The sequence below is a fragment of the Monodelphis domestica genome, chromosome 2 (assembly GCF_027887165.1).
Source record: "Monodelphis domestica isolate mMonDom1 chromosome 2, mMonDom1.pri, whole genome shotgun sequence".
Taxonomy (NCBI): domain Eukaryota; kingdom Metazoa; phylum Chordata; class Mammalia; order Didelphimorphia; family Didelphidae; genus Monodelphis; species Monodelphis domestica.
In genome coordinates, this window is record NC_077228.1 from 21,834,769 (window position 1) to 21,851,277 (window position 16,509).

Here is a 16,509-nt window from a genome sequence, read left to right on the forward strand (position 1 = left end):
ATGAAGAAACCAAGGAAGTTAGAGGGAGATTTCGATGAGTTTTCCCTTTTACATCCAAACTGATTAATTCCACTTCCTCGCCTTTATTTCTTGCCTTCTTTCCAATCTAGTTTCAGGTTTTATTTTGTTAATTTTGCTGTTTTTCTCTGTTGGAGCAGAAACGTGGTTTTCTTTTTTGGGGGGGCGGATGGGGGATCATTGGCCTGATTTTGCTGCGGTAGCTTGGACAGGTCATTTCTCTTTCTCCACACCTCAGTTATTGTTGTTGTTATTTTGTTTTCTTGTTGAAAGAGTGGTTTGGACTAGATAATCTCTGAGGTTCTTTCCAGCCCAATTGTTATGAACTAAATATCCACATTCTAGGTTTCTATCTCTAACTTCTGTGTTGTGGCCTGTTTTTCTTAGATCTCTTCCAGAGCAAACATTGTATGTTCTGTATTCTAAGGCGACATTTGCTGTTTCCCTTTTGGAGGATGTTTTGAGCCTGGACATCCCATGTTCTCTGGGCTAACATCCTTCTGAGGCCTTTTCCAGCACTACTATTCTGCGTTCTCTATTCAGAGGACTTTTCGGGCCCCGATAGCTCATGTTCTCAGCACTCACATCCTCCTAAGATGTCTTCCAGCACTTAGAGTCTTATGTTCTCTGTTCAAAGGACTTTTCAAGCCCTGACCGTCCGCATGGCTTTGAATTCGTGACCAGCAGCCAGCCTGCCCCTTGCCCACCTCCTCCCTCCATCCCTGCCTCTCTCCCCAGAGGCTGGTCCTTTCTGTTCTTGCTGCCTGCCCACCCTCTGCAGCACCAGGACCTCCTGACCCTGCCCCCCTTCCCCTCCCCAGGCTCCCTCTGCCAGCTTCCTCCTCCTGCCTGCCACAGGAAGGTGGCCATTTGTCTGGGGAAGGGCACCGTCCTGCTCTATCTTTAGCCTCTCCTGCCCTGGCTCCCTTCCTACACTTCTCCTCGCCCTTCTTTCCTCTCCCATCCTGTCCTGCCTTCTCCACTTTGATTTGCGGGAGGAAGCTGCCACTTGTCCGGTTGTCTCTTCCCTTTCGCTTCCCAAGTTCCCACAGGAACCTGGGAAATGGGTTGTGGCCCGAGGTTAAAACGGAAACTCCGTCCAGATAGCTGGGAGTGGACAATACCCAGATGACATCACTTCGACTTTTCTTTCTTCCTTCACACAAAGTCTCCCCCCTCCCCTTTCCTTCTTCGCAGCCCCCCCCCCCCCCAACACACTCACACTCACGCCGGGATTTGTCCCTGTCCTGGAGGGCACTTTGATGGCCCAGAGTGGGTCTCTCATTTCCCATCAGTCAGCTCTTTCGGCCTCCTTTTTTGAGATGCCTCAAACATAGCTCCTCTGATGCCAGATCCGATGCTCTCTGCCCCCTGAGCACCGCCAGTCTTCTCTCTGTGCTTGTAGCTTTGCTAATGAATCAAAATGCTGGTTGTTTTTGTTTTTTCCAAGTCAGGGGTTTATTTGATGGAAATATTGACAAAAACTCCCTTTTCTCTAGCACTTTGTGATAGCTAAAGCATCTTCCTCCAGATAACCAGATGGAGTAAGCAGGATTGTGCCCATTTGGGTTAGTGTTGTTGTTCTGTTTCTTTGTGATCCCATTGAGGCTTTCTTGGCAGAGATCCTGGGGTGGTCGGCCATTTCCTTCTCCAGCTCATTTGACAGATGAGGAAACTGAGGCCAACCCAGAGTGACTTGCCCAAGAACACAGCTAAGATACTAGAGTGGTTTGCCATTTCCTTCTCCAGCTCATTTGACAGATAAAGAAACTGAGGCAAAGAGGGTTAGCTCAGAATTCGAGGCATGGAAGGGGCCTCGGTGACCATCTAGTCCAGCTTCTGCTTCCAGAAGTTCAGGGACAGGCCAACGGTCCTGGCCAGGAGGCTGCCCTTCATGCTTGTGTCTTGTCTCTTTCTTGCAGCTGTACCTGCAGGCCCGCTTCACCTGGAGAGGAGCCGCTTGCTCCGGCCCCTCCTGCAGTTCACACTCATCATGATGGCCTTCTACACCGGCTTGTCTCGGGTGTCTGACCACAAGCATCACCCCTCAGACGTCCTGGCAGGATTTGCACAGGGATCCTTGGTGGCCTTCTGCATAGTAAGTATCAGCTCTGAATATGGTCCTCCTAACTTGAATGAATGAATTCTGCTCTGAGAATGGCAGGGACGGGAGCCAGACGTACTCTTTTGCCGCTGCAGCAGACTCCCGCCCCCGGCGCCCCCCCGTGGGTGCAGACGGGCACCTCCTCGGACCGGGGCTTTGTTTCCCCCGGGGAGCTCTCCCTCTGGGCGGTGGTGCTCCTCTTCAGAGTAACCTCTCAGATGCAGTGCCGTGCGGGCACGCGCTCTGTTGTGTCCCAGATCTCTGTAGTCACGGCACCCACCCAGGGTCTGCCGCCACGTACGGACGGACCTTCCCTCGTCTCTCCCCGGCAGTCCCTCTTCTTGCTTTGGGCTCCGTAGTGATACTCGTTCTAGGAAGGGCACGTCCACCGATAGCCTCTGTGAATCCCCCAGACAACGCCGTTGGACAGAGGATGGAGCGGACCCTCAAGGACAGGAGAAAGGGCTGGCCCGAGGCTTCATCGGAGGTGGGATTGGAACCCAGGCCTTCCTGACTCCAGGAGCTGGCAGCCTTCTGGGCACCCTGGAAGATGGGGATGATGCCGAGGAAGTTTCTCCTGCATCATCTTTAGCTTGGACTTGTTGGGCCGCCAAAATGAGGGACAGAGTCGGCCTTTCTTTCCTTCCCAGGGATGGGGCGCCCCAATTTCCTGGCTCCGTCCCTTCAAGAGGTGACCATTGCGGGCCGCTCCCTGTGCCTTCCCTTGCTCAGTGGGACGCTGATCTCATTTGCACGGAGTTCTCTTAATGGCATTTTGAACAACAACAACAACACATTCAACCCTTCCTTTCTGGTCCACGTCCCGGGCACCAGGGTCAAGAGTGCCGGCCGCCGAGTCCAGAAGAGCTAGACCCCTCGTCCGCTGGGCTTTTGACCTCCTCCTTCTGTGACCCCGTGCCAGGGAGGCGGAGGAGCATTCCAAGAGCAATGCTGACTGGCTCCAAGACCCACAGAACACCCTTGTAGGGGCAGGGGCAGGAGGTGAGGGTGTCCTTATCCCCATTGCTTAGATAGGAAAACTGAGGCAGAGAGGTGCGAACGAGGACGTAAGAATGGAGAGCTGGAAAGACCTTCCTGATCTGAGTACAAGCCTATCATCAAGAGAGGAAACTGAGGCCGGGGAAGGGCTCACGCAGGGATAGCTGCTGCCTCTGAAGGCAGGCTTGTTCCGCCCCTGTGCGCTCACTTCCCCTCTCCGAGCCCGAGCTTCCTCCTTTGCCCGGTGGGGGTGGGGCGATTCCCCCCTCTGCGCCCAGGGCGTCGCGGCTGTCGTCCGAGTACAGCGAGGCTTGGCCGGAGCCTCCACTTGGTCAGAGGGGAAAGGAGGGCCGGACTTGCATCCTGCAGCTCCGGCCGCGCCACAGGACGGGAGCTTGACCCGGGCTCAGCCTGACCCGCGCCCTTGGCTTGGGGAGAGGGAGAGGAACGCCGGCCCCGCCAGACCCAGGAGAAGAGACGCCGCAGGAGGCCCGAGGGGCCGCGGCCTCCTCTCGGCCTTGGTTTGTCTGCCCAACGAGGCGCTGTCCGAGCAGGACGGAGGACGCTGGAGCCGGGCAGACCCGGAACTACTGGAAGATCAGGGAGTGTGAGAGAGCCGAGAAGCGAGCGGGGCGGGCCTCAGAGCCTCCAAGAAAGGTCCTCACGGGTGTCCTCGTGAGAAGGTCCCGAGAGCGTCCGGGGCAGAAGCGGAGCCCCAAACCCACGCTGGTTCCTCCCCACAGGAGCACCTTTGGGTGCAGGCCTTAGAGAGCGCAGGATCCTCGCAACAAGACCCGGCCTGCCCCCCCCCCCCCCCCCCCCGCCTCTGGAGGGGCGGGAAACGGACCGAGCCCTTCTGAAAACCCCTGGAAAGCCTCCCCCGGCCCGGAGGCAGCGGGCAGCGAATTGCTTCAGAGCCCGGAGCCGTGGGGAGAGCAGAACAACGACAGACTCTTTGCAAGGTGGCTCCGGCTGGTTCTTGCAGGTCTGTCTAGACCGAGGCCACAGGTCTAAGAGGGCGGAGTCTCATGTCCTCATCCCAGGATGCTCTTCTCCTGTCCCCTGTCTGTCCTCCCTCCCCGTCTGTCTGTCTGCCTCGGGCAGGTTCGCTCAGGGGCTCCGACAAGCCCCGACACGGGCCGCAGTTGTTCCCACTTCCAGGGCAGCCCCGGGGCTCGGATGAAGGCCTGGACCGGCCGGGCCCGTTTCCTGTCTGCTTACACACCGCCAGGTCGACTCCTCCCTGACCCCTGAACAGATGGTAAGGCTGGGGGGCCCGGAGAGGTTAGGGGGCAGGATGAGGACCTCACGGCCGTGGGCCGGCCTCCATGACACAGGAAGCAGCTGCCAGTGACGTCCATAAACACGGGCGGCTCTGCGGGGTGCTGTGAAGGCCAGCAGCCTCCATTGAAGACTCCTCGGCCCCTTGGCCAAGCCTCACTGCCTCCGAGGTGCCTTGGGAGCTCGAGCAGGCCGTGAGGCCGATTCTGGGGAGACTCCCACCAACCCGCACCCATTCCTACGTGGCGCTGCGGGCCAGAGCCGGGCCTCGGCCAAACGGCGCCCCTTTTCTACAGACGACCTCCTCGCCGACCGCCCCGAGGGATCCGTGTAGACGGCTCAGATCTGTCCTGAAAGGGCCTGTAGACGCAGTGCTTCCCTTCGAAGGAAAGTGAGCTTTCTGAGGGCCGGGTGGGTCATGTCATCGTGCCCACATAGGAGGTGCTTTGTGACGGCTGCTCCGTGGACGGGCCGGCAGAACGGGAGCTCCCTGGCGGCGAGGTCCGAGTCGTTTTTGTCTTTGGATCTCCATTCTTCTTTTTTTAATCTAAACCTTTATTTTTGTCTTCGAATCTGTGCTCCATAGTGGTTCCAAGGCAAAAGAGTAGGGGGGGGGGGTCAAGTGACTTGGCCAGGGTCACACGGCTAGGAACGAGCCGCCCCCGTATCTCTGTTCTTGACCGACTCATCATTGGGCTAGACAGAGTTAGGTGGATTGCTGGCCCACCTTCCTCTTGGGATGAGCAGAGGGGCCGGAGGGCTGCAGGCCTGCACCTCTACCCCCGGGCCGAGGCGCAGCCTTTGCCCCGTGACGGCTCGGCACGTCCGTCCGCCTGACGAGGGGCCGCAGCGAGGACTCTCCTTGTTGACCGATCCGGCTCGTCCTGGGCTTGGCCAGCTGCCTGTGACGGAGGGAGACGAACCCTGAGAGCCGTGACGGGCCCTTTTCTGTCTAGTCATGCCACGGCAGGAAGTGGCCCGCCGCCTTTGAGGGGGCTGCCATGACGTGCCTCTCGCCGGGCGCCTTCTTCCCCGTGACTCAGGGGAAAGCCTGGATCCCACGAGGGGGCGGAGGGGGGCCCCGGCCTCGGCACGAGGCTGGGCGCTGGCCTGGGCCTGACCGTACCAGACTTGGATGGACGGGCCTTTGAGCTCCCTCCCAAGCCTGAAATGCTGGGATGGTGAGAGCTGGGCCAGGCGCGGCGCCTGCCCTCCCAGGGGAGCCGGCGGGCACCCAAGGGGACGCTGGGGCAGCGGGGAGCCCTGCGGACAGAAGGTGCACCTGCAGCCTCCGGGCACGGCCCCGGCCCTTCCGGCCCTTCCGGCTCTTCCGCCCCAGGATGAAGGCTTCGTGTTCCTTCCTAGACAGACGGGGAGAGTCAGAAAGAACAGACGGAGCCGCGCGCACAAGAACACGTCCCGGACGGAGTGCGCGGCAGTCCGCGCTTGGGGCCCGCCAAGGATTTCTCAGAGGTTCCGCGTGGCGAACACGGCTGGTCCTGCGACGGGCTCCGGCTTGGGAAACCCTTGCTTTGTCTGTGATGGGAAGGGCAGGGATTCCAGGGAGAGGCGAACCCCCGGCGCGGGGGGAACAAGCCGCCGGACGTCGTTGGGGCTTTTGTTGTTTGCTCATTGTCGGGCATCGTAGCCCGTGAAAGCCGAAGCGGCCTTCTTGGTGCAAGCCGGAGGGGAAGCGAGCGCGTGCCCTGAGCCACGCGTTCATGTGACCCTCTTCCACGCCGGACAGGACGTGCCAAGGGGACTGAGCAGGGGCGGGTGGGAGAGCCCACGGGGCCGTCGGAGCGCCTCTCCTTGGGTAGGACATTCCCAACGCCTTCGAGGTTTCTGCATGGGCCGAGAGCGCCTGCTCCAGGGAGTGGCTTCCCTCCAAGTGCGGAAGGTTTGGTTTCTCTGCTCTCTTTGTGTCCCCCCAACCCTGCTCCCATTCACACACAAGCCCTGGCCTCTTGGAAGCAGTGTGAGTCCTTCTGAGGTTGTGCTTCATGAGTCGTCGGTGTTTGTATAACAGAGAGACAGAGAGAGAGAGAGAGAGAGAGAGAGAGAGAGAGAGAGAGAGAGAGAGAGAGACAGAGACAGAGACAGAGACAGAGAGAGAGAGAGAGAGAGAGAGAGAGAGAGAGACAGAGACAGAGACAGAGACAGAGAGAGAGAGAGAGAGAGACAGAGAGACAGAGAGAGAGACAGAGACAGAGACAGAGAGAGAGACAGAGAGACAGAGAGACAGAGAGAGAGAGAGAGACAGAGACAGAGACAGAGACAGAGAGACAGAGAGAGAGAGAGAGACAGAGACAGAGACAGAGAGACAGAGAGAGAAGAGAGAGACAGAGAGAGAGACAGAGAGACAGAGAGACAGAGAGAGAGAGAGACAGAGACAGAGACAGAGAGACAGAGAGAGAGAGAGAGAGAGAGAGAGAGACAGAGACAGAGAGACAGAGAGAGAGAGAGAGAGAGAGAGAGAGAGAGACAGAGACAGAGACAGAGAGACAGAGAGAGAGAGAGAGAGAGACAGAGACAGAGACAGAGAGACAGAGAGAGAGAGAGAGAGAGACAGAGACAGAGACAGAGACAGAGAGACAGAGAGAGAGAGAGAGACAGAGACAGAGAGAGAGAGAGAGACAGAGACAGAGACAGAGACAGAGAGAGAGACAGAGAGACAGAGAGACAGAGAGACAGAGAGAGAGAGAGAGAGAGAGAGAGAGAGAGAGAGAGAGAGAGAGAGAGAGAGAGAGGGAGAGGGGAGAGGGAGAGGGAGAGGGAAAGGGAGAGGGAGAGGGAGAGGGAGAGGGAGAGGGAGAGGGAGAGAATTGAAAATCAGGTTCAAATCTGGCCTTAGACCCTTCTTAGCTACGTGGCCCTGGCCAAGTCATTGATGCTTAGTATTGATTCTAAAACAGAAGTTAAGGGTTTAAAAAAAAAAGGATTCAGCTGGGTGGAGCTAACTTTTCCTCTTGCTCCGGGAAGGTTGTGTGTGTACTAGACCAGAGTCAAGTTGGGAGCTGTGAGCCACCATGTTGGATCACTTAGCCAAAGATTAGATTTCAAAGTTGACTTCCTCCAAAAGCTCCTGCTCCTGCTCCTGCTCCTGCTCCTGCTCCTGCTCCTGCTCCTCCTCAGTCCCAGAGAGCAAGACTGATGTGAGGTTCACAGCCAGAAAACGGCCCCTTTTGGAGCTCTTGGAAGTTGCACACTCTGACGACCATGAAGGTGACTCCTTTGGGCAGCGAGTCTTTCCGTGGCTTGGGGGAGCCCCTCGGAGTGTCTGGCTCGTCTTTAATGGGGGCCTGCAGGAGGAGGAGGACTGGCTTTTGAGCAAGAACAGCCCGATCTGGGTTCTGTTCTTGCCGCCCGTGGCCTCTACTAGAAGAGGACTCTGGCTGAGTCTTTCTCCGTCTATAAGGTGCGGATGACCCCTCGACGCCTTCCTGCTCCCTTTTCCATACTAGTCTTTGAGCTTGTGGGCTAAGAGCAGGGAGAGACCAGTGAGGAAGCCCTCCCAGTGGCACGTAAGTGGTAAGGAAGACTTCCGCCGGGCTGGCCACTCAGGAGGGGCGAGGCGGCCTTGTGGAAACACGGGTGTGGAAGCTGAACGGCGTGATGGGCTCTGCAGGGATGGAAGGCGGGCAGGAGGGAAGCGCCAGGCTCTGTCTGCTCAGCATCAGGAAACCCTGACAAAGAAGGGCTGTCCCAAAGTGGAGCGGATGGCCTCCTAGGGTAGCGGGTTCCTCACCCCTGAAAGTATTCAAGAAGGAAGAGAATCCACCAGCCTCTTTACCAAGTGCCTGCCGAGTCTGGGGCGCTAACAACACAGAAATGTTGCTGAGGGGATTCCTGGTCAGGCTACAGTGAACCCATTGACCTCGGAGTGGCTTTGGTCTCTCCTTGCACGTCCTGACGTTGCCTGTGCTCTTTGTGCTTGTTTCTAGGTCTTCTTCGTGTCAGACCTCTTCAAGACCAAGACGACCGTGTTCCCTGGCGCCCCCTCCCCTCCGGAAGGACATCCTCTCGCCGGTGGACATCATAGACAGAAACAATCACCACAACATGGTGTAAGCCGCTCGGCTCCGGAGAGGTTGGCACTCTGACTGCGACAGCGTCCACCTGCTGCTCTCAAATCTCATCAGACAGTAGAATGTAGGGAAACTTTCTGCCCGCCCGATCTTCTTCAACCCATCTTACTCGGTGGCCTTCCGCCATGGGCGGGGACCCGGGGACCACGGACACACGGTTGCCGAGTGCCTGCGTTCTCGGCCGGGCGGGCCCCGCGTGTCCGCGTTCTCGTGGGCGCTGGCTTGTTCACGGGTGGACACGAGGCGGCTTTGTCCGGAGCCCGCCCCCGCGAGCCGCTTCCGATTGTAGCCCCCCCAGGAGGCAAAGAAAAGCACTGAACCGAGGCTCGCCCCCGGCCCAGGGTCCGACACGCACTCGTCTCTTACTTACCACTTTACCCTCGTTCCAGCCAGTCACCGAAGTTAGCTCGCTTTTAGCCACTAGGATGCTCTTTGCGGACGACTGACTTGTAGGGCGGCCCAAGGGATGCTCTCTGGATGCACCATTCTCCGTGCTCGGAGCGGGACGTGGAGCTCGATCTGCACTTGCATTTGGCTACGTCACGTGCATTTTAGATGAAATCTGTCCCCCCTCCCCCCAAAGTCAAAGTTAGCGAATTGTGTCATTTTCCCACGAGCCACATGAACCTAGACACGTCCAGGGTGAGGGCTGGATTCTGCCCTGAAAGAAACGAACCTTCTCTAAAAGTACAACGAATGGGGGGGGGGGGGGGGGGGACAAAAAGAACGCCTGGCCCAGGGGCGGCAGGTTTGTCCGGCACCTCTGCGGGGGCCTTCTGTGGGGGGCCTCTGAGGCATTCTTCTTGATGTGTAAAGCACTATGGATTTGGGATGGAGTCCGTCCCAGGAGCCGAGGATTCGGCGGGCTTCCGCACACTCTGCAGGGCAGAGCGCGTCCCCGCCACAATCTCTCGGGGCTTCCATTTCCTCCTCCTCTATCCGGAAGGCCCGACAAGTTAGGTTTCCTTAGAGGTAGTAGGTAGCAACGCAACGACTTGGCTTTCCCAGGAAAGGAAAAAAAAGGGATTAAAAAAAAAAAAAGCTCTTTCTACATCTTGGGTGAAGACCTTGCCAAGGGCTAAACATCGTAGGGGTCATCTGAAACCACACGGATGGGCCATGAGCACATTCAACTTCAAGAATCCGTCCTACCATTTCAACTATAGCAAGCTATGATTTTTATATATAAATATTATATAAATAATGTATAAAACATTAAAAATTAACTATGTAAGATATTATTTCTGAAACAATTTTAGATATATCCACTATGATTATCAACGGTGTCTTGACCTGTGTTATTTACATCATGCTGCTTGAAAAAGCATTGAGTTACTTTTTGTTTTTGTTCATCTAGTCAACTAAAATGTTTGTAGCTCTGTAGGAGTCGTCAGGAAATGGAGAAAAGATAGCGACAGCTAGAGACGGTTGTATAAAAAGGGAAATTGTCCGTATTTTTGTAATGTTGACTTTTGTAAAGAAAAGGACTATTCGAAGACTTTTGTAGAATACAGGAACACAAAAGTTTGTATCCACAAAACAATGGCTGTATAAATGTGCTTTTGAAATAAAAAGCTCATAACACGACTAATTCCACTGTGGGTGTTCTGGATTCCTGGGATCTCTGGTCAAGGGCTGGGGATGGTGGGGATTGCTAGCTCTAGAACTGGGGAACTTTGGATGGCCACCGGTCCTGGCCTCGACTTTTGTACCCTGGATGAAGACATTTAACCCCATTTTGGACTCCTCACACCCTCTCTCGTTCCCCAAATTAAATCCGTTGCCACATTCGTTGATCCTGCTTTGTCACCTCCCTTATGTATGGTTCCTCTCTCCTCTGATAGTGCCGTCACCGGGTGCTGATACTGCCAAAGCCCATCTTGCCTCGGCTCTCTCATTCCACTCCATCCTCTGCTCGGGTATCAAAGGGATCTAAGTGATGGGGGCAGACAGCAGGCACGAATTATAGATTGGTCAGTTACCCATTCTCTATAGTGCCCCTCCCTTATTCAATAACCTCCAGGGGCTGCCTATTGCCCCTTAGCTTCAAATATATACAGTCTCTGGCTTTAAAGCCAGCTCCATCATTCCACTCTTGCTCCACTGACTCAGTTTCTCTGATCCTCCCTGTAGAAATGCGGTTCCTGCCCTCTAGAAACATACACTCTAGGGAGGGATACAAACCAGCCAAAAGGAATGATGGCCACGGCTATTTAGATTTGGAAAACCCAAAGGTGGCTCCAGAAGGGTGTAGAATGGCACACCTTTTCTTGGGACCAGGGATAATGGTCCCATCCCTGGGTCTCCACTCCCTCCCCAATAGGACAAGAATATGGTCAATAATTTCTCTGAGCCTTGGGTTTCACTCATATAAATGAGGAGGGTTTGTCCATTCTGGGTTCTCAGTCACATCCATATCTTTGTGATCCCTTTTGGGATTTGCTTGATGAAGACACTGGAATGGTTTCCTCATTTCCTTCTCCAGCTCATTTTACAGATGAGAAAACTGAGGCAAGCAGAATGAAGTGACTTGCCCAGGCTCACATAGCTACTAAGTGTTTGAGGCTGGATTTGAATTCAGAAGATGAGTCTTCCTGACTCCAAGCCTAGCACGCTATCCTTTGAGCCATCAGGATAGATAAGCTGCCTCTTCTCAAAAAAATAACCATTTGATAGAAGAAAAGACCAAGGCTCTGACAAGAGGATTTGAAGGTCACAGAACTAATGAGTGTCATAGGCAGGATTTGAAAACAAGTCTTTTGACCTTTTTGAACTCATTGCCCTCCATGAAGCTACCTCTTCAGTGCCTAGCCAGGGTAACTGGACCCTTTTTAATGCTGAAATTCTGCTCTGAGGCATGCCATTGCCCCAAGCTCCCAATGATCTCTAAATTCTGATGGCCATTTCAAAACTGCGGATTCAAACATTAAATTCCATCATACTGTAAAGTGACTATTGTATTAATCCAAGTAAGATCTGCCCTGAAGTGGGGGGGAAGGATAAGGAACCACCTCTATGCCTCCATTCCAGGGAGAATTCCCACTGAGGAAACACCTACCAGAGCAGGATGATAGACAGGCAGACAGAAGGACAGAAGGATGGATGGATGGATAAATGGATAGGTACACAGACAGATAGATAGCTAAGACAGGATAGATAGACAGAGATAGTAAGGTAGATGGATGGATGGATGGATGGATAGATATAGACATAGAAAGGTAGATGGATAGACAGAGAGGTGGATGGATGGATGGACAGACAGATGGATAGATAGACAAATAGAAAAGTAGATGGACAGATGGATCGGTAGACAGACAGATAGGTAACCTGGATGGATAGATGGATAGGTAGACAGATAGATGGAAAGATAGAAAGGCAGATGGATGGGTAGACAGATAGGCAAATAGAAAGGTAGATAGATGGATAGATGGATGATAGGTAGGTGGAGAAGTAGACAGACAGAAAGATAGCTGATGGATGATTAATTACATACCAGCTTTGGGAAAGTACTTCATAGCAAAAGAAGGCTAATGAGCATAGGAAGTGATCACAGGGTGCTTTTGGGGTCAGAGGAAGGAAAAGTCCTTGTTTCTACTCATTGTGCAATCTTGTCATCCCATCTCTGACTCATGGCATTTACCAACCACTGTCCTAAATTGAATCGACTTCCCTACTCATTTCCACTCACCCTGGGTTCATTCATTTGTTCATTCAACAAGCATCTACTGTGCACTAATTCTGTGCCAGGTTCTGTCCTCTGGGCTGGGGATCAAGGACAAAAAATGAAATAGCTTCTGTCTGTCCTCCAGGAGCTTCTGGTCTACTAGTGTGAAGCTGCATGTGTGCATCTAAGTCAGTTGGGCACCAAGTAGGTCTCGGCTGGTGAGGAGATGGGAGGTGTGAAGGCTGGTCAGGAACGGCCTGGTAGAGGAGGGCCCTCGAGCTGCTGCCCTTTGGGTGAAGCAAAGCCTTCTAAGAGGATCTAAGAGATGAGGAAGTTCATTTTCAGCTTGGGGAAAGCCTGCACCTTCTCTAAGGAACCCTGCAGTGTTTTCCTCATCCCAAACTAATCTCGTCTTCCTGCCAAACTGCTACCTCCAAAACCATTTGAGCTGTGCCCAAAGGGCTCCAAAGCTGTGCCCCATCCTTTGCCCCAGGGGTCCGTATCCCAGAGATCAGAGAAAAAGGAAATGGACTCACAGGCACAGACATGTTTATTGTAGCTTTTTAAGGTGGCAAAGAATTGGAAAGCAAGGGGGTGCCGGGAATGGGGAATGGCTGGGCAAGTTGTGGAATCTGATTGTAATGGAGTACTATTGTGCTATATAAGAAACGAGCAAAATAGTTTCAGAAGGACCTGGGGGGGGGGGGGGGCAGCTGGGTGGCTCAGTGGATGGAGAGTCAGGTCTAGAGATAGGAGGTCCTGGGTTCAAATTTGACCTCAGACACTTCCCAGCTGGGTGACCCTGGACAAGTCACTTGACCCCCATGGGACTTCTGCCTTGGAACCGATACACAGGTGTGATTCTAAGCCAGAAGGGTTTTTATTTTGTAAAAGGATAAAGGAGGGCAATGATGTTCTCTGAAGAATCCAGCGCGGTTTATTTTTCCTAGAGTAGAAAGCCTATTCCCAAATGGTCTGAGCGGTTGTAAGGAGACCATGCGTTCTCCTTCGAGAGGATCACTCAGTTCGCTTCGATTCTGGAATGCTGTGAAAATCAAGGCTGCCTCCCAGGGCGAGTAGTGAGCTCCCGGTCCCGGGAGGTGCTCAGGCTGACCTTGGGGACGTCATCGATGCCGGAGGGCCAGCTAAGAGGGGACCCGGCTCCGATCGCAGACTCCCCTCGAGGGTTTCTTCTGGAGACTCTCGGGTTTATGGGCGTCTCTTTCAGCACTTCCTTTCCCCTCCCGACTGTGGCATTTGTGGGTAAACAGCAACTTTCCCTTTTCTGTCCCGTCAGTTCTCTCTTCCTGCTTCCTTGACTCACGGATCGGCGGAGCCTTCGCAGGGCTTTACCGCTTCCTAGACTCGGGGGAGGGACGGTTCAGCCCTAGGCTTGACTCAGGCCAGCAGAACAATGGGCGGTCACGTGGTCCTGGGGGCGGGGCGAGGAGAAACCCAGGAGGCTGACCCGAATAATGGGATTACAAGGAGCGTGATACTGGATTAAGAGGGTAAAATAACGCGGCGCTCCGAATCCGAAAACCTGGATTCGAGTCCGAGACCGGCCCGCACTATCCGCAGCATCCTAGACTGGCTGGTCCAACCTCCGAACACCAAGATCTGGGGTGCTTAGGGACAGTCAGGGTCGCCTAGTGAGCACCCAACGCCACGAAGCTATTAGAGAGCAAAAGCTGGGATTCGAACATTCAACTTCCTAATCATCTGTAAAATGGGTACAAATTTCAGCCCAGACAAATGGAGAGTTTAATGGTGGTGTTAATTATCAGAAAACATTTATTAGGTACCCACTGTATACCGGGCACTGGGCTAAACTGGCCATTCGAATATTAAAAAAGAAAGACAGAAAGACAGCCCCTGCCCTCCAAGAAGTTCTATTTCCTGGGGATGGGGGAAGACTTGACCCAGAAGGAAGCTGAAAAGTGGGTGAGAAGGTGGGGAGGGAGCAAGTGAGAGGCTTGAGGTGGGTCCCCAAAGTCGTACCCTCAGGTGAGAAATGATGGGATGTCTGCACTGAGCTCCCTCCTTAAATGGAGCTTTGGAGTTCGTACATGGTTCTACCTTGCAAGCAGAGGGACAGAAGATGAGGAGGAGGTGGCCAGCCCTGGCAGGACGATGCTTTCCTGTTAATGAGCTCTTTGGAGTCTGGAGGTAAAATCAGAGAAGTCCCAGAATAATGCAGTTAGGTGAGAAATAAGGCTAGAAGGGAGAGGCAGTAGTGGAAAGAGAGCAGGACCAGGATCTGGGTTTCAAATCCTGAATCTATTCTTTGTGCCTCTGTGCCCTTAGCCAGCCAGCTAGGCAGCCTGGGATAAGACCTGAGTTCAAATCTAGCCTCTGACATTTAATAATCTGTGTGACCCAAGGCAAGTCACTTCATCTCTATTTGTCTGTTTCCTCATCTGTAAAATGGGGATAACAATTACACTGACCTTTCCCAAGGTGGTTGTAAGAACTAAATGAAATAGTATTTGTAAAGTACTTGCAGCCGTTCAAGAATTATAGGAATGAAATCCATGATTAGTATTATCTGCTCAAGAGCTCAGGTTCCTCAGAAACTGGTCAGAACACTGCCTGGCAAGTCACTTAGGTGAAAGAAAAAACTTCTCCAATTTCCCCAGGGCTCTTCTACCCCACTGATACCATTTGATGTTCAGTTTGGGTTTTTTCTTAATCATTTTCAATCATGTCCTACTGTTTGCAAACCTGTTTGGGGACTTTCTTGGCAAAGATCTTTGAGTGGGTTTGCCATTCTTCTTCAGATCATTTTACAGATGAGGAACCTGAGGAAAATAGCATCAAGTGACTTGACCAGGGTCATCCATCTAGGAAGTGTCTGAAGTAGGATTTGAACTTGGCTTTCTGACTCCAGGTCTGGCTCCTTACCTACTGTGCCAAGGAGCTGCCCCTCAGTTTTGTTTAAGCTACAGCAAAAAGTTTTCCGTTTTTCTCTCCATCACAGGGCAAAAGTCTGGTTTGCTCTAACACCGATTGAAGGTTCACTGCCATCTGTGGAACCCAGTCGGAACTGTCAGGTGTGGTCTATGGGCTAGTTGGTTTTGATGGCGTTCCTTTTTCCTCTCTCTCTGACTCTCAAAGGGAGGGGAAAAGAGTAGATTAGGAAATGAAGATGATGTGAAAGTAGGTGAGCCCAGAATTTAAAAGAATATTCATTCCCCTTATTCAGGCAATCACTAAAGGTTTATTGTGCCCCCATGTGCCAAGTACTGTGCTAGATGCTAGGGATACAAAGATAACATCTAAACAGGGGACTGCTGTCTAAACACAATTTCTAGTTGTGTGACAATAGCCTGGCCAAGTCATTTCATCACAGTCTCCTTCAGTTACTTCATCTATAAAATGGGGATAATAATTGCATCAACTCTGGTAAGACCTTGAGTGAGTCTCAGCTTCGGGATCCCTGATACCCATGTGGGGAAAGGACTAAGTTTTGGATCATAAATGAGTTCAATCCAATACAGTCCTGACTCTACAAAAATTAGCTACAAATCACTTAATCTTGCCGGCTCTCAGTTTTTTTCCTCATCTTTAAAATTTATGAACTATATTATCTTTGTTTACAATCTAAGATCTTGTCATCATTGTCTAGTTAGGCTAGAAAGAGGGGTTAGCTTGGAAATGAGAATAATATAAGAAACACGGGATCGTACCATGTAGAAGACCCTGAGAACCAGACCGAGGGGTCAAAGGTTAAAATTACCTATAAAGGATTAACAGGGTTTGGGCCATCTCTGGGGCAAGAGGCAAATCATAGACTTCAAAGCCCCCACTTCCTTTCACATTTAGGCAACAAGATGACTACAGGGTCCTCAAATTTATTTTTAAACATATTTTGGCAACTGTATTAAAAAATAATTGACTTTCTTTGCAATCCAAAGCATTTTATTTTATTTGCTTAAAAATTATTAGTTAAAAAGAGTATTCTGAGAATACTCTTCATAGGCTTCATCAGACTGCCCAAGGGAGCCTGGACACAAAAAGGTTTGTGAAAGAATATGGAACTTGGAGGCAGGAGATGCTGAGTTCCAGTCCAATCCTACCTTCCATATATAGATATATAAGCCTGGTTGAGTAACCTAACCTCTGTGAAGATTGGATTTGTCTCTCCCTTATTGTAACAATGAAGGTACTTAGCTCTTCCTTGATTGTGAAGATTAAATTGTAATCCCCTGTGTATTTTAGATTTTAATCCCCAAAGTGTAAAGCACAGTACTTAAAGTTTGAGTATGGAGATCTACCCATTTTGGATTTAACCACAAAAGGTGTGAACACCCATTTCATACATTGAGTGGGAGGTCTGTGACCCACGTGTGAAA

The 16,509-nt window shown here is 52.5% G+C and overlaps 1 protein-coding gene across 1 annotated transcript in view; it reads left to right on the forward strand.

The window, feature by feature from the left end:
• PLPP3 (phospholipid phosphatase 3) overlaps positions 1-10,081 on the forward strand; it is a 79,049-nt gene extending 68,968 nt beyond the window's left edge. The window contains 4 exon segments of the mRNA XM_056815058.1: positions 1,941-1,971; positions 1,974-2,116; positions 8,347-8,388; positions 8,390-10,081. Of these exon segments, the coding sequence (XP_056671036.1) occupies positions 1,941-1,971; positions 1,974-2,116; positions 8,347-8,388; positions 8,390-8,473 (300 nt within the window). The 3' untranslated portion in view covers positions 8,474-10,081.
• The last annotated feature ends 6,428 nt before the right edge of the window (positions 10,082-16,509 follow it).